The 18,545-nt window shown below is 41.8% G+C and overlaps 1 protein-coding gene across 7 annotated transcripts in view; it reads right to left on the bottom strand.

The window, feature by feature from the left end:
• Positions 1–18,545, bottom strand: part of GLI3 (GLI family zinc finger 3) — a 215,504-nt gene that overhangs the window by 28,812 nt on the left and 168,147 nt on the right. For 4 of the 7 annotated variants that reach the window (XM_065051983.1, XM_065051984.1, XM_005502872.4 and 1 more), the window contains 3 exons: positions 13,867–14,083; positions 12,255–12,371; positions 10,810–10,950 (listed from right to left, as the gene is read on the bottom strand). In XM_065051983.1, the coding sequence (XP_064908055.1) occupies positions 10,810–10,950; positions 12,255–12,371; positions 13,867–14,083 (475 nt within the window). The remainder of the gene's footprint in view (positions 1–10,809; positions 10,951–12,254; positions 12,372–13,866; positions 14,084–18,545) is intronic. The other 3 variants (XM_065051985.1, XM_065051986.1, XM_065051988.1) reach the window with 1 other exon arrangement.

Genomic DNA, 18,545 nt, shown 5'->3' with positions numbered 1-18,545 from the left:
CACCTAGCAGCCAGGCCAGGAGGGCTTGATCAGTTTTGAAATATATGTTGTTTAAGTCTTTGGAGACAAAGGGACAGAGAAGCTGTGTGGGCACAATTCCTGTAAGTGGTCAAACTCTGGAAAACATTTTGACTGAGTTTGCTTTAGTTTTAGACAAAGGCTTTCACAGGAGGAAGAAAGTTGGTACTGTGCTTACATGTGCTGTGAAGAGAACAGTGAGATATCCTCTTTTTAATTAACTCAGCCTAAAGTGATGCAGTCTCAACTGAAGCACTCCAATCCTGGATTCCTCAAACTAGGAAGCATCAGAGCTAAATAAATACAGGAAACCTACCTGTCCTTCACAATCCGGAATGCTAAAAACACCACACAATAACATATTGGCTCTCTCTGGATGCATCCCCTTTCCGCATCATCCTGACACGGAGGGCCTAACCACGGGTGTACCTTAAATAATGATCATAAATAAAACCGTGCTGAGGGAATAATGGAAGGAAAAAATGGACAGTAGTAATTTTAGGTACAAATACTTATGGAGCAAGCTCTTGCCCTTACTGAAAACACTTTGAAAAAGGTCCCTGAATTCAAGAGGTGTTGCCCTCATCTGGCAGAAATCATTGCTGGGGTAAGGTGCTAACTAGAAGCTAAGTTGTTCTTCTCTCCGAGAATTCAGTGAGTTCCTACCTGCTGCTGTGCTGCTGCTGTTCTTTCTTTTAGCGCTTTCTTGACACATGTAGGAGAGGATAAAAGCCTAATGGACGCGAGTGTCAGCACAATATAAATTACTGCAAGGAAAAACTTGATGCATGGCTTGGGATCTGAAAGAGGAATGTCCACCATTGTTTGTGATTATGGATCACATCACAATCTAATAGCAATTTTTATTTAATCAATAATTTCCATGCTGAACAGACAGCCCTGTTACAGAGAATCGACAAGCAGGTACTGATAGCGACAAGGCTTGTTATTAATCTTTACCCTGCCAAGATATCAACCAAACTACTGTAAAAAAGCACCACCAAGATGGATTTAGAAGTAGGTCTTTCTTTTTCTTTATTTTCTGTCTCTCTTTTTCTTTCTCCTCTTTCTTTTTCTCTTTCTTTTTCTTTCTGCCTTTCTTCATTTGCCTTTCTTTTCCTTTTTAGCTACACAGCCCCACTACCCTTTTCCTTTTCCAGGTAGGTAATGTTTTATATACTTTATATCCTAAGTTTATTTTAAAAACCTGGGGCTTGAATTACACAAAAAGGCAATTCATATTAAGCAATTTCACAAATCAGTGGGACCTAGCCCAGTGCTCAGTGTTAGCCATTATAGGCTAATAAATCATACTTTCTCTTTGAGATGTCAATCGCCAAAGTGCTTTGTAAAAATGTTGGCATCTGTAATTCAGCGAAGCCTTTTCATCTTGAAATAAGATGCTCCAGACTGATAACAAGAATAATCCTCTCTTGATCAAAAAAAAAATCTGCATTTTACCAATTAAAGCTGCTGCCAGAAGCCAAACGGAGCAGCACTGAGACTCCACTGTAGTTTATCTCTGCTAAACACAAGGAGGGATACAGTTAGAGCTTTGTTTCATTTTCAGCTTGACTACTTTATCTCACGGAGAACTGCAGCATCTCAGCCCTGTGATACACGTAAGAATGGTATATGCAGACCTCATACCTATGGTGCAAGCCACCAGAGAACCCACTCCTGACAAAACCACCACCCATTCATTTTATAGATTAGGCACCTGACACCTTGAAGAAAAGTCATGCTCACACAAAAGTTTAAGCACTGGAAAACACTAACTTTTTTTCGCCACAATAAAAGGCTCATCTGCCTTTTTTTTTCTTCTTAAGAGGTCACACAAACAAACGAGACTGCAAAAATGAATCCACGCAGCCCAGCCTTCTCCAAGCCAAATGCAGAAACTGCACTTCTGCCTGTATTTAGCTTGCCTGTCCCTCCCCCTGCCTTCATTCATGCATGCTGACTGCTGATCTGCCACCTCTTGTCTGAGAAAAACCACTTTCACCGCATGTGATAGCTGGGCCTGCACTCATAGATTTCTGTTCTTCACGGCCTCCTGTTTCTACGGGCAAACCCTTTGCGTACAACATGGGCAGTTACAAAGGAGAACATGGCACTTGTGATAAAGATATGAAGATGGGCCGCACTATGGATAAAATTCTATTCATCTGGAGGTGGCAAAGGCAGGGCAGAGACACGTCACACCAAAAAAGGGACTCCAGAATGTCCAAGGTAGATCTTCCACTGGTTCACCATAATAAGACAGGCTACATAACAGCAAAACACTTAGTCAGCAGTAGCAAGGCAGGAAAAAGCTGCAGAGAAACTGCAGCTCTGTCCAGGCAAACTCACTTTGTACCGGTCCAATGGTCAGGACTGAATGGTACCTGAAGTCAATGCACAAACCCAACCTTCCTTGCATCTCAGGGACAGCAAAAGCAGCAGGCAGAGACTTCTCTTTTCTCTCTTCTCCACGATTTACCAACAAGAGTCAGGAGTCCAGCTGTTTGCAGCTTTATTTCTGCCTACACCTTCATCTCTCTGGCAGCATGGGCTACCTTGGGACCTGTCTGGCAGCTTCTTAGCCCACACTTCTCCTCCCATGAAGCACCACTAACCTAGAAGAGTTCGCTAGCTGAACTGTCAGGCAAAATAAACACTTTAAATAAGTATGCATGTCCACAAAACACCTGAGAAGTGCTTTAGGACCACGAGCAGAGGCCGAACACTGCCCCCTGTCATGCCCAGCCCTCTCCATCCAAGTGCCTGCTTGTCCCAGTTTCACTCTAAATGGATAAAGTAACTTCCTGGAGCCTAGGAGGAGTACCGTTCATCCTTACCCACAACAGGGAAAAAGAACCGCTATTTAAATGACATGTCATCGTTTAGCAACCTCTTTCAGGGACACCAATTCACAGACAATGACTTTGGCAACTGGTAAGCAGCAGCCATAGCAGCACCAGACTAACAACAGGTTTTCCTAATGCTGTGAAAGAAATGCTAATTACAGAGGAATTAAAATTTTAAAATGATTACATTTCTCTCTCTCTCTAAATCCTCTCTTAATACTTCACAGATTAGGGTGGATTTATTTTTTTGTAAACCTTTTGCTATCAAAAAAAAAAAAAAAGAATCCCCACTTTATTTTTTTTTCCCCCCTTCTCCTCTGTTATTCATCAAAGGCCAGACTCTGGGCAGGGGAACTGCGATGTGCTTGTGCAGTGGAGTGCTTAAGGGGACCAGAGCCAAAGCACAGCTGGCCTTTGGGTCAAGCCCAGAGTCAATAAGATCTCTTCAGAAGGCAGCAGTGCCGACTTTTAACACCGCTGGAAGGCAGAGGCCATCACGGTGGCTGGCGCGGAGCACGGATGTGCTGGGGAGGCAAACAGGGGCCATGCCAGACCCCGAGGGCTGCTGAGGCTACAGAACAGCAGTGGGGTCCGTCTGCGGTTACTTAACCTTAAAACCCGACAGCACTTACATGGTTACCTTTGATGGGGGGTTAAAGACTTGCTTCATTTAAACAAGTCTGTGTCATGTAGACATAAGAAACCAAGAGAGAACGAGCATGCACTTAGGGGCACAGAACTGCTTATCAGCTTTCCTACGGTATGTAATAAATTGCTGGCCCATAAATGATGCTGCCATTCTGGCATAGTTCAAAACTATGGGTTCAGCAGCCTATGATCAAGCACAGTAAGGCAGTGTCTTAATTATAACTCAACCTTTAAACAGGCAGTGAGGAAGAGATCTCAAAATCCAAACACTTCTGGACAGATGTTCCTCATGATTACTTGCTAAAATCTCTCCTTCCTCTCTCTCCTCCCCCTTGTTCCCTCACAGTTACAAGGGTCAAATATGCTGAGGGGATGCACAAACTGGAAAAAACCTTTCCATCGCACTTGTTTGCCTTCAGAACAACTCCCTGCTTTCTCCACATTGTCTCAATCTTCAGCCCAAGCCTCAGGCTTGTCTCACTTGAAGAATGATTTCTTTCATCTACAGCACTGCTTTTCCAAATATGGATTAGGGTACAGACCCCACTGAATAAAGAAATAAAATAAGATGAAACAGAATAAAACAACCAACAAAAACCCCTGCGCTGTTTTACGTAAAACATTCTCCTTTTGTCAGGAAAAAAATGATTGCTATAATGGATTTCATGTTCTTATCTATTCCTCACTCTTTTCAATTTAAAGGAAACATTTCTGAACCTTTCAGGGCAGCGGCTGTCACTGCCACGCACAAGACTGTGAATGGGCTGAAACCTCTCTGTGTTACTGCACTAAAGCCAAATAAAACTACAAGGAAAATGCACTGAAAAATGTGTCTGTATAGAAGAATTAAAAATAAAGTAAATCCCTGCACATATTTGGAGATGCATGCAAACTGGGATGTGTGATTGCACTACTTTGGGACTATGAAGGGGCTTGCTTCATGTAGCTGGGACATCACCCATGTCATGACTAGTTGTAAGCACACCTCCAGCACCGAGAGCACAGGGGATAATCTGCCTTTTGAGGCAGCTCTGTGTAATTTCCACCTTTCAGGTGTAGATGCCTATCCACACAGCTGGGAGTAGCCCTGCGGTCAGCTTTGTCAGCCTCAGGCTGTTTGCTCATGGGGCAGTTTCTGCTCCTGCAAGCGGTGGGCAATGTGCGACTCCTGTGGTCATTTACAGCTCTACCACTGCAGCTGTTACTCTGGGGAACTGCTCTAATGTGGTTTATTCTCCTGTTGCAGTTGGATAATTTTTTTTAGAGAACTGAATCTCTCTCCAGTCCTTACCTACCGCTCTCCTATGGGACAGGAGCTGAGGATGAAGCCACGGGCCAAAGGCAGCACGGTAGCAGAGGGAATAAGACTTTCAAAAGTCTATTGCCTTCAAGTGTGCTTATTTCTGGGTATCCAAAATGATCCAGTACAAAGGAGTCCAGTCTTTCAGAGGGCAGCGTGCTCCTCACCTCTCGATCAGATATGTTCTTAAGCATTTTGAGGTGCACATCATTGATTAAGGCACCTCATATCATAACAGATGCTGCAAAACCAGAGCTGAGGCAGGCTGTGGATGCAGCCCAGGTTTTAGATGGGTCTCCATGAATCAGTGGCCAACTTCTGTCAGTCAGAGCTGAAGCTACCCTCTTCTATATGAGTGGAGGGCAAAAACAAATCAGGGAACTCCACATAATGGTTCTTCTGGGTATGTTCGGTGCCGCACAGTCACCTTGGAAACACGCAGGTACCTGAGAAACACAAGTGACTTCCCCTTGGTGCAATAAGGGGGGATGTTGGAGTGTTAGAGCAGCTGCCCCCGGGGATTGCCGGGGGAACACTCCAGTCACCAGGGCTTTTCAAGCGGGCAGGAAGACCTCAGCAAATTAAATCCTGAACGTAAGCCATCGCTGCCAGTTTAGGGCTTTTTTATCTCATCTAATCAAATATAACAACAATGAGAGAATTTTATTGCTCTACAATTAAGAAGAAAACAGTAACGAAAAATAGCTCTACAGTTCTTCAAGCATGTTTTTGAATAAAAAATAATTATCATCAAGGCTACACAGCAAGGGGGATGAGAAATAGGCAGCACTCCGTTTTTCTGATTGCTGTTGTATTAATATTTAACAATAACTTCAGTCATTTCCTTGAAGGTTAATTTTCTTAAACAAACTTTTATCTTTAGTGTCTAAACCTTTTTGCAATATTTTATTCTTAAACTGATTTCTGGAGGAAAAAGACAAACTGCAACAAAAAGCAGATTTATAAAAATATACAATATCTTATTAGCTTCTGGGCGCTCAAGTGCATTTATCACATATTTAAAACAAACTTGAGCTCAGCTAAGCCCAATTATAATATCTCGCTGGGCAGAGAAATTAATTGAACAGCTGAATGATAAAGACCCCAGCAGCAAACCGAGGCTTTCAAATAAATAAGATTTTTTTTTTAAGAAGAAGGAAAGAGATCTACGACACACATGTTCAAACAGTAATGTAAGCGACCTTTTCAGGAGTGCAAGGCACTGTAAATAAAACTACCCGGCAGGTGAACGCAGTGGTGGCTCTAATGTGGGTCTCCAGCTTTGTGATTTGCTAATGTGCAACACACGCACCCCTTTTGCACCATGTTCAAATAACCCTGGGATCCCAGCATTGCAGCTCAGCGACTGAACCAGAAAAAGGGCAGAACTTGTCAGGATTTAAGAGCTTTCAGCAAAAGCCTTCAATTGCAGCCAGAACCCTATTCCATAGAAGGATATCAATTATAGATAGTGACTTGCTTTAGCAGGGCAGTCGGTACTGTCAGGTGCTAGATAGACAACCATGAAGAATCATGAATCTTTCTATTAACTGTAAGGAGGGGGGGGAGGGTGGATAGGTGCTATAAATAAGGCAGAGCAACTGAATGGTTTAACACCTTGGCTTTTGGTGTATGTATCATGAAAATTTAACCATGCTGAATTCTAAGTGGCACGTATCTCTTGAACATAAGAGCCCCCGCACCAAAATCATTGCAGTGTCAGACCTTTCTGGGTGGGTCAATAACGATTCTTTTATGTAGCTTTTTAGTTATATATTCATAGCAGCTCAGGTTCTGCTCATAAATTGAATCAAAAAACATTGCTCCTTGGGGCCTAAGCACAGTTTCACTAGTGTCCACAATTTACACTAATAACAGCAGGACTTTGCTACAGAAAGTAATGCAGAAAAATGCCATCAAATGCTTACTATTGTGCCCAAGATTGTAATTTCTGCTCTAAAGCTATACTACATACTCAGACATGTTCATATTTACTGTTTCATATACGCTAAATCACACAACATTTTGTAATGCAGATACTGCTATAATCTGATTCATCCACAGTTGATTTGAAAGTAAATCAGGTATCATCATTCTCCAAAAGACAATAAAGCTATCTTCATGTGAAAGAAAGTCCGGAATACACACAAATTCATATTTACTTCTTCTGAAACACATGCATACATGCTTATGTATAAACCCTCTACATGTCTACATGATGGAAGTAATGATATCTATAGTGTGAACTACATGCATTGTGTATTGCTCAGGAGAGCTCCACTCAATCTGCCATCACTAGAATTCATGCTGTACCTAATCCTTTAGGAAACGAAACAAACATCTAGAAACATAGTCCTATCTTTCCCCTAAACACCACAGTTCTTCTAAAATTCCAGTCCTTTCCGATGCAAGGCTTGGATAACAGCTTGTTCTGTGCCATCGGAGATTTGGGGTATGATATCTTACTGTTACATATCACTCCAAATAGTACTTTATTTCCCTGAAAAAAGGGGAGAAAACCCCACGTTCATTATAAGACTTACTGCTAGCCTGCATAGATCCTGAAAATCTAACCTGATCAGGTTGTACAAGAACGCATGGTTTAGAGTTGTACAGGTGAAAGAACAAATACTTCAAAGTCAAATATACCAATGCACTTTCCTTCATAGTGAATATATGCTACATACCATATGCTCAATGAAGTGGGTGACAGGGAAGGGGTTTCCTGCAATCAATCCTTTGTAAATGTCTACACAGCTCACTGTTAGTTTCACTACACAGTTCACTTGACTACCCGTAGAATGGGCAAGCAGATATGTGCACAAAATATGATGTAGTGCCCACCTTACTTCTGAACACAACTGTAGCACCCTGCTCAGGCTAATTGTCCCTGCTGAGTGTCAGGGAACACAGGTATGCTGACACATGTTATATGGATGAGTCTTGCTCGGGCAATTTAAGCCTTTATTGCCTTTATCTATGCCAGTTGCCCCTGCCTTGGTGATTACTAGCCACAGTAGTGTCAACAAAACAGGATGGTTATCTATACTTTTGATGTCCTGGGTGACAGTCCAGTACTTTACTTCAAAGCTCGCTTCAGGCTGGGCTGGAGCAACCGAGGCTCTGCTGAGCCTGCCAGCGGGCTGGGAACCACCCGTGGAGCAGCAGCACATGCAGCCAGGAGAGGCAATGCGGCAGAGCTCTGCTGCAGGATCTGAAGGCTAATATCTATTATCCTGCAAAGCCCTGACCCTGTTGGGAAGCATAGCATGATCCCAGCTACATGCCTACCTGTATGTGAGCTAGCTCGGGTGCCTCCAGACAGCATCGAAGAGCCCCAGGTACGTGGCCCATGAGTCGCAGGGTGAAGACCTTGTGCCCATATTGGGGCTGTTCCTCCTCTGGAGTTTGAGCAGTGTCTATGCATGACAGGACTCTGGGCTTGACAAGGCCTCCAGCTGCTACTGCATTGTCAATATTACTGAATAAAGGATGTACCCATACCACAAAGACACATGCTCTCTCTGTGCCTAGTACAGGCACACGTGCACATGCCAAGTCAGGAACTCATTCAGTCCAAAGATGCTGAGGTAAGCGCAGTTATGGCGATTTCTACCTACTCAGACTTACTCAGGAGTATTTGGGTAGGAAATGGACATGAGCCACATCAGTGGGGAGATTTTCAAGGGCCAAGCTGCAGCTCAGGGACTTAATGCTTTCTGCTGGGGTCACACACCTAAGCAAAACCAAAACTGTCCTCCCATGAAGCCCTACCAAGACCTGGATTTCACTTCCCTGGCCATCAGAGGGCTCGGGCAATCAATGGCAGACAAAATGTGGGGGAGAGAGACCAGGATGAAGTGCCACACTTTCAAACAGAGTTAGACGTCTAAAGCTCTTTACAATTCTGGACAGAAATAACTTGAGTACCCACAGCAGGGCTCTGTCAAAGCAGCAAAAGAAATCACAAACCAGAGCCCCATCACTGAGTCACACTGACTCTCGCAGCGTGATTTGCACTACTTGAAGGTGATGGTTGCGATGATGATTTTATTGTCCTCAGGGTATCGAGTCAGGACTTGGACCTCATAATCTTAAATACCATCATACCATATCTGAATCCTGAGCTCTGCCAAAAATAACTCCGTGTATCACAGGAACATTTTTTATCAGCCTTCTTTATGTCTAGAGAAACCCATTTCCCATGTTGCCATCATGAAGAAACATAAGAAATGTACTTTTTTCAGAGCAGTCTTGCTATTGACCCTTATACTACAGATCTTTATAGTACAAAAAACAAACCAGAAACAACAAATGCATTTTAAAAACAAAACAAAACAAAATCTGTCACACTGTCAATGTAATTCACCTGAAACTACAAAACATTAGCCATTAGCTAACAGGCACGGTGGAATTCAATCAAATTTTATGTTTAAAACTTGAAAAAAAACCCTCTTTCTTTCTTTCACTACCAAGGGCACCTTTATTCTGAATTTCCATTTTATTTCATATATTTTGGTACAAATTATTTGTCATCATCACTGGGATTATTTCTGAATATTGAAAAAGGTTTGCCAGGCATCATAAAGCCTTGCAATTACTAGCAGATATAAAGACTGCCTGTGCAGAGCCTCAGATGATGTTGATTGGTCTGTGTGCATGGAATCAATTGCAAGACCGACATTTGATCTTTGTAATGCGTCCAAGCCTTTGCAGCAACCGTACATATCGCGTTTCGACCCCAAAAGATATTATGACACTGAAAGAGTCTCTCTTCACATTTCACCTTGGCCTATTAAAATATTATGGTGTTTTTCAAGCAATATGTGTCCAAAGGATTCTTTAAAAATGTCACATTTTTGCCATTATTTTATTTTATGATAGTCTTTCTCATTTATTATTATCGTTATTCTTACTGTTACTACTACTACCTAATAATAACATGAATCTGAAAATACATCCTGACAAATAACTGCAACACCAATCGTCTCCCACGCTCCAGGAATTAGAGCCTGGCATTGCTTTACTGAAGTCAGCTTTGCAGCATCAGTTTACCGTTTTGGATTGTGCTTGGAAATACGTGATTTTTTAAAAAGTTTATTTTGGGTGGAAAAGTACATTTTTCCACAAGCTATTTCGGTAGTATTGGCCACATTGTGCGACAGATTTTGCATGATCTCCAGGTAAGTACTCAACAGTTTTCTACAATAAATAGGATGCCTACACACCGATCATTTGTGGAAGATGTTCCTCTCTAATCTGTACCATGAATTCCTTTTTTTTTTCTTTAGAGTATTTAGATATGTTCTATAATGCTAGTAATCAAGAGAGATACTGCTAGCTAAAGAGGTTGGAAATGGGGGAAGGATTGTACTTGTTAGGTTATACTCTAGATTTTGATCATTCATTTTCTAGCTTCTAGAAGTGGTAGAGACAAAGAAAAAACAAGACTAATATTTGCTGTAGCATAAATAAGACCGTAAAGTTCGCTTTTGCTAAAAAGCCTGAAATAACTCAGTCTCCATGTATTTAGCCAAATAATCCCCTCCAGTTTATACACAACAGTAAATTGATAACAGAAACCCCCTTAGGGAAGGGGAAGAATTCCCATTGCCCATTTCTACTCTTTCAGTCCCTTTTGGGAGAAAAAAATCAAACTTGGTTAAAGGTTAATAATAATTCATGTCCAGCTTACTATTACTCAATAACTATCAAAGTCTCTAACTCAAAATAGCGTTTGCTGGCTTACAGGATCAGAGCCATTACAACCTCTATTGAAGACTTTATTGAATTTTGCACGAAGCTTTAGCTGACTGAACAGGTCAAGCACTGTGGCTCTGAGTTTTCTTTATTCTCAGAAACTCGTAAACCCTTCTCTAGTTTGCAGTGCTGTTAGCTAAGAAACTTGACTCAGCACAGGGTCAGAGAACCCGACCCCCGTGAAAAGAAGGTCACGTACTTTTAAAACCCAGTTCCTGAATAGCATTAACTTACATGCACGAGCTGTTCCTGCGTGTCAAACTCCCGGGAGCAGCCTTCCCAGTGGCAGTTTGTCTCATAGACCACTTCAGGCTCCTGTTTGCTTTCATCTTTGTCCCCTTCCTCTTTTACCAGGGTCATTCCTTCTGGCTGTTCCTGGAGAGAGGGAAAAAACAGGGGTGAGGAGAGGAGAGAGGAAATTCTGAAACTGAGGAGGAAGAAAAGTTAATTATTTCAGCACTAAAAGAAAGATGGGAGTGGGTGTGTAGCTTATTCTACTCTCAATTCACTCTGTTACTGAGTTCTACAAAATACAGAAGCCTGAAACAGAACTGGTAAGCCAGAAGCCTTTTGCAGACTATATGTGCAATATAATTTTTTTTCCTCCCTAGAAGTACTGCAGATGATTTCTAAAAAAAATAAAAATCCCTTTACATTTCAACTCAAAGGAAGTCAAAAAGGCTTGGCTCCCCTCTCCCCATATTTATAAGCAGGGTTTTATTTGCACACTTACCCCTCATTATTCAGTAGCATCACAAGTGAAAAAGGCACTGTTCCATATAGATGAATTAATTAGAATTTCACTTTAGTACTACGGTTAGACACAAAATGGATCACAAGTGATCCAAAGTGTGTTTTCATTGTCAATCCAGTGACAATTTTGTATACAAAAAGCTTTCCAAAAGTCATTTTGGTAATTTTCAGGCTACTTGTTAGCCTGTTCTTGCCTGTAATGTGTGCATGAAAGGGGTAAGCAAGAGAAGAGAGTATTTAGTTTGGGGTTTTGACTTTCCACCTTCAGTTCCCCAAGGTGCTTCATTCTTCCCAGATTTTTATGTGCTCAGGGTGAGGGTCAGATGTTAGTGTAAACATTTGGTTCAGATTATGCACTCACGCTCTTTCCATTTCAAACCTGCTGAAGGATTTAGATGGACTTCTGCTTTGTTTTCATGGATGCACTCACAACATTGAGGCTCTGATTCCCATCTCCCCTGAGTCACTGTAAATCACGAGTCACTCTACTAGAACCATTGGCATTAACTGGTATAGAAAGCAGAGCAAACCAGACTGGAGCCTGACACTGGGCCTCAGTGCAGTACAGTGCTAAGGCCTGGTGAAAGTCAGCGTGGTGTAAATATTGTCTCTGAACAGAAAACACGTCTTTAATAAAGACTCGAATATCCCTGGTTCACTTTTTCATGGTGAACAGAGGGTTGAGCTCTCCCTGAGTGACCAGAGTCAACTCTTTGTGACCCTTATTCTGCAACACAGCCTTGTCATCCAGCAGCCCCTCGCTGCCCACATTTAACCCTTACCACCCTCCGCTGAGGCCGCCCATGTCTGCACTAGATGAAGTGCCATACGAGGGCAAAAAGCCTGAAAACACGTGCCAGCAGCAAGGTCTATTTTCCCTCTGGCAGCGAGATGAAAGGCTTATGACTGTCACCTGATGGCCATACCTGCACGCTTCCTGCTCCTGGGCTGGGGAGGTCCTCATCTGGCTTCATCTTGGAGCGCTTGTTGTGCATGAGATCTCCAGTGCTGCTCACTGCAGATTCACTTGTGGGTTTATTCTGCTGCAGGCAGGGTTGGTTGGTTTGTTTTTGTTTTTCAAAAAAAGACAAAATTAGACTGTGATAAATATGTAGCTCCAAACAGAAATATGCAGCATCTGCTCAGCAACTTTATTTGGAGAAGCTACATTGTTAATTACACTGGATATGCAATTACATTGTGCTTCAATTACACAGCATTAACTTGTGGAAAAGCTGCACCACTCAAGCTTGTAATGGGGCAGGGAGGAAACAGGAAGGAGGGCATTTGATGCAGTCCCTTGCTACAAACCACTGTGGGTTTTGTCAGACCAAGGAGGGCTAGGAAGAACTCGATTTTCCACCTAATGATGACTTCAGAAAGGCAATCTTGACAAATGAAATCACTGTGCACTAGTCTGAATCAACCTGACAAAAAGTTGCATTTTTTCACACTTGGAGGAAAGGTTTTGCACTTAACATCTACAAACAACACCTCAGCTCTTGTGCTGTGTTTCCCATTATAATGGCGGATAGGAAGAAAAATTGAACACTAGTGTGAAACTCTCAGCCAAAAAATCCTAGATGAAGTCCTGGATTATTCTCCCATCAATAGCAAAAGTACTGCTGACATACGCAGGCCAGAATCGTGTTTTTCCCTTGTTGTGCTAGACTGAACACCATTATCTACACCTGCAAATGGATCTTGTAGGAATCCAGAGATCTTTTAGAGATAACTGAACTTGCATGGACCCCACAAAAAATCAATATGCTTCCTACAGCAGTACAGCTTCTACATTTGTAAAAGCTAGCCAGGAGATAAACAGTTCTCAGACTGATAAATAACCTATCCCAGGTCATCTGGAAACAAACAGCACTAGTTAATAACAGGCAAACCACGAACCATGATAAACTCCACATTATGGGCCTGGTTCACTGCTTCACATCTCCAGTTTTTGAGAATACAGCTTGGTTTATCAAAATGTTTAAATCAAACTGAACAAGTCTAATTTTGCACAAATCAGAGAAAAAACCTTCAGAACTTTGCACCATCTTTGAGTTCCTCTGTTGCTCACAGATTGAGTTGCTCACACCTGTGTCAGTAGGGCAGAATCTGACTATATGTATATGTATATGTATATACATATACACATCTGACTATATGTATATAGTCAGTTATATTTGGAAGTAAAGCTGCTAATCTTTAAAACACTATTGTTTTGATGTGGTTTGCCCCCCACTTTTGTGCTCCCCACCTGTATTATGTTCCTGCATAATATCCAGGAGAGACCGTTTGGAATGAGAAACTGCTGCAGCACACCAAAATATTTATGAGGACTAAAAAGAACACTACAAATTGGGAACGGTGCATACACTCCTGTGTTTTATAATGAAAGGACTTGCAAATGCTGTAGCTGCAAGAAAACTGTTATCGAAGGGTCTCGGTGACAGTGGTGATTAATTGCCATTGAGACAATGTAATTTGCTTCATTTTTTCATAAATTAATGGGGTACAAAGGTTTCTTTTGTTGTCTCTCACCTGTGTGGACTCAGAAGGTCCAGAGCTGACCTGGACAGGATTCAGGACACTGGGGATGCCAGGGATAGGTCTCTGGGTTGGAAAAGTTGGAGCAGGATGGATAAGTGGAGGGCTGTGTCCAAAGGCTGAACCTAGGGTTTGTTGACGACTTATAATTTGCTGATGCATTTGCTGAAGGGATACCGGTGTAGGAGGGTATGTGAAACTCAGAGCAGGGCTGAATTTGGGAGAAAAAGGAGGGAAGAGGAAGGAAAAAGATGAGGGTCATTACAGTGTGGAACCATACAGATTAAACATTAAAAATATATTTGATATATTTACATCAATTGAAGTCAAGTCCCTCCCTCCTCCTTGTGTCTTTCTTCATGCCCCAAAGGATGATAAAATCCTGCTTTTAAATCTAGAGTTGGCCTGGATTTACTAGTGAGTGCAAAAATGATACCATAACAAAACATAACATTTTTTCCTAACATTTACCAGGAAATCACAGAAAGCCGACTGAAATAAAAGTCAGAAAAACTGAAATAAAAGGCAAGCAGTTCAATAACAGCTATTTATTGCAATAACAAACTTTATATAAAGAAAAAGAATGGGTGCCTACATGCTTTATAGTACTTTTATTGATAATGCAGTTCCCCTATGTTCGCGTGTATGAAGCAGTTCCTTTAATCTTGGCTCATGCTACGCTCTTTCATATGTCTCTAGATCTTATTACAAGAGGAGAGAAAATCAATTGGTTAAATGTGTTCTGAACACCATGCTTGTCATATCACTCATTTGTTTGCAAAGATGGAAAGCTCAGTTCATCCAGAATGTCACCTAAAGAATTTCCATCAGTGCAGTTTGGTTACAGAAACTGATGGATTAACCTTTCCCCTCTGAAATTGGTGATCAATGAGTTTCAATGTAGAAATATTCCAATGGGAAAGCATTTCTCCTTCTTCCAGTTAAACAACATTAAATGTCTATTAAAGCCCATTATGCATGTTAATACCTGTCATCACTTCATTACTTCACCGTATTTCCCAGACTACAGTGACTGTGGAGGAAATTACACTGCCATCTAAGGACCTATTTTGTGGGTAGTGCCAAAGAATTCTTCGTGTCACACTCAAAAAATAAATGGTGTGGAACTAAATCTTCATACACAGGAATATGAAATTCTCCTGTAAACGTTTGCCAATAACATACAATGATAGGAAAAAAAAAAAAAAGAACAAAAAGTTTATTCATTGATTTTTTTTTTCATTAAAAAAAAAAAGAACCATAATTGAAAAGAGCCATACAAATCTAAAACACTGGATCGTAAAAGAGAGGGGTGCAGGCATAAGAGTTAAGGCTCTTTTAAGAGTTAAGGCTTCTTCTAATGTCAAATGGGTGGATTTAATCCAAAATACAGTCTGGAGTCTTAATTGTTGTTGCTGCTAAGTGCATTAACTGAAAATACTGTGATACAAAAAGAACTAAAATCATTTCAACAATTTTAAGTAGTAATTCTACAGAAATTCTGTGTTCATTAATCTGACTATACATTTTGTCTGTTTGACTACAATCCATAAAGAGACAGCTTCAATGTGATTACATTACTATTATTCCTGGTGAGAACTCTGCATTACAATAGTTTGCCCATTTAGGACAGAATATCATTAAGAATACCCTGGGAGAATTTTACTGGTCTTTGAGGAACTCTATTTTCATTTTGCATTGTATTCTTTTTAATAAAGGGAGGCAGAAACATCGTGAAAACAGTAATTGTTCACAGCAAGAGTTAGGGAGAAATCAGTAATAATATTCAGTTATTGCAGCTCTATAGTCCCTGCTAGTGTTCCTGTAAGCAACCATGAATGATTACAGCACGACTTAGCTAAGGTAGCCACTATGGATGATTGATAGGACATTAATCAAAAGATGCATATCAGGCTCAGAATTTGTTCACAAGCTTTCTTCTAATAGCTGATTTCATGTTCACTGAGCTCTATGCCAGTTTGTTCAATTTATTCTTCAGTGTACAAGCCATTCATCAAAGAACACAATGATTTAACACCCCTTTTCCTTTTTAGTGAACAAACATTGCTAAGTGTAACTACTCTGGTCTGTTCATTAAAAAACCGTACAATTACAATGTCATACATGAGGCTGAAACAATGCCTCCTTACCCTACCCTGGCATTTTTCTCTTCCATGTATATACTGTGAGTCCATCTCATATTCTTCAAACACTAGACGGCATCATCCTGAATTTGCTGTCAAATTCACCAAGATCAACAAATGCAATAGGTAAACAACTTGGATGAAGTATTTTGTTTCTCTGTGAGCAGTTGATGCCTAGGACATATTCACCCTTCAGCTGCATCAGTTTAAAACAACAAAAAAAAAAAACAGCAGACTGATTTCATTGGGAGCTCGAAGCACATAGCACCCTTGGAAATACAGGTGGGGTATTTTCCTTTCTAGGTGTTTAAGCATGCACAACAATAACTAGTCCAGGTTCAAAAATTTTGTAATATTCTTCAGATCCTACACGGTAAGGAGATAAATTTATGATTCAGATACAAGACATGACTGACTTAAGACCTCACATCAGGGATGTAGATACTGTCTATCACTGTTCTGTGACTACAGTTACATGAGCACCTGCATTTAACATTAATTTTTTAATCCATCCAAAGCAAGAGCACAGGAGATCCCTCCCAAACAGTTCAGGAGGGGGAGGAAGGAACTGCTGTGATCTCAGTATATTTTTATCTCAGGAAGAGGCTGTTAAGGTGCCACTGACTAGAGACTCAGGAATTTGGAGGCTGAAGAGGAACCTTTGGCCCCAAGTAGGAAACAGACTGTAGGAGCCCCAAGATGTATATGTACAATTTGCAGCCGCTCGCTCCTTTTTACTGGAGTTTGGCAATATTCTCCACTTAGTCCCTCCAAAGATGGGAAAAGACTGCTCTGTCAATAGGGTATCTTTGGTAAAGCATCCCCCCTTTGCACTCTTTACTACATGTAGAGCAATACAAAAAAGAATGATGCCCCCCCAACAACAAAGTACCTTTCTAACTAAAGGACCAACACAGCCCTGCTTTAACAAATACGTTTCACTGGCCTGCAGTGACGTGCCTTACGCCAGTACAGTGCGAGTGCTTAAACATTAAGTAAGTATATTTGCTATTCCCCTCCCTAAAAAATGGCTAAATAAAAATTACTTCCATCAAAAGGACAGGTTTTACCATATAGAGATGTCCTCTTCATCTACATCTCCTTTAACACCATGTGAGCCTACAGAAGGAGGATGCTAAGTCAGGTATGGCCAACTTTTGTCCAACTTGCAAGTAAGCGAACTTGTAGGGTGCAGCAGAGGAGACAGGGATCATCTCAGCTAGGGGCTCTGACCAGAAAACAATGACACCGGTAGCAGATGCATTAAGACACAGCTGGGCAGATGTGCTAAGGAAAGGAAGAATCCTTACTTCTTTAGAATCTTTCTTTCACCTCATGCTCAGCAGCAGGGGTTGCATCTGATGTACTAGGATTTTCCTACAGAGCCTGGCACCCTGCACTTCATTCACTTTGCCTCCAAACTTCAAATAACTCAGACTGAAATTAAAAGGAGACTGTGAGGGAGCAGAGGAATAGCCAGCACAGCTAAGAGGAGTACTCAGAAATGGTGACAGAGGTTCAGACACCAGAGTAATTTTAAATAGCCTAGATAGCTGCCTTCAAATAATTCTCTCCAGCTGTTTCTGGAGGCCTCTTCATAAGGCAAAATGAAGAGCTCTGAGAGACCTCGTCTACTGGGGGCTGATGGGCTCCATCTGTCAGAGAAGATGAAGAACTCGCCAACCTGGTGAAGAGGGGTTTAAAATAAAATTTCCAGGAGAGGGGAAACTCAATCCACTCCACACCTACCATTTTGATGCCAGTGCCAGCAAAAGATGCCCAAAGCCTGGAGAAGGATCACAAGTCAGCAGGAGAGCACCTGAAGAGCAGCACTAAGGAATTCCAGCCACTCCAGCCAGTAATTTAGCTTCATTGGGGGCCCATCTTAAATGTCTCCACACAAACGCACGTAGCATGGGGAATAAACAAGAGGAAATTACAGAATCATAGAATACCAGGTTGGAAGGGACCACAAGGGTCATCTGGTTCAACCTTTCTTGGCAAAATCACAGTCTAGACAAAATGGCCCAGAGTGCACACACCTGCAGGGCTATGACACTGGCATCACAGAGACATGGTAGGATGACTCCTACAACTGGACTGTTGGAACAGAAATGTAAAGGCTCTTCAGGAAGGGCAAGCAGTGGAGACTGGGAGCGGGGTGGTGTCACTCTCCATGTCAGTGACCAGCTGGGGGTGGATGAGGAGCCAACCAAGAGCTGATGGGTCAGGATTAAAGGGAGGGCAGGGACAGTTGACATTATAGTGCAGGTCTGCTACAGGCCACCTGATCAGGAAGGCCGAGCAGATGAGGCCTTCAAGAGACAGAAAGGAACAGCCTCACATTCACAAGCCCTGGCCCTCATAGGTGACTTCAATCAGCCCAATACCTGTTGGAGAGACAATGCAGCAGGGCATGAGCAGTCCAGGAGGTTCCTGGAATGCATCAATGATAACTTCCATCTCCAAGCGACAGAGGAGCCAACAAGGATAGGTCCTATGCTGGACCCTGTTCTCAGCAACAAGGAG

This window comes from Columba livia, chromosome 2 (assembly GCF_036013475.1).
Source record: "Columba livia isolate bColLiv1 breed racing homer chromosome 2, bColLiv1.pat.W.v2, whole genome shotgun sequence".
NCBI classification, from domain to species: domain Eukaryota; kingdom Metazoa; phylum Chordata; class Aves; order Columbiformes; family Columbidae; genus Columba; species Columba livia.
The sequence above is the reverse complement of the archived record's forward strand: the minus strand, read 5'-3'. Positions and strand labels throughout refer to the sequence as shown.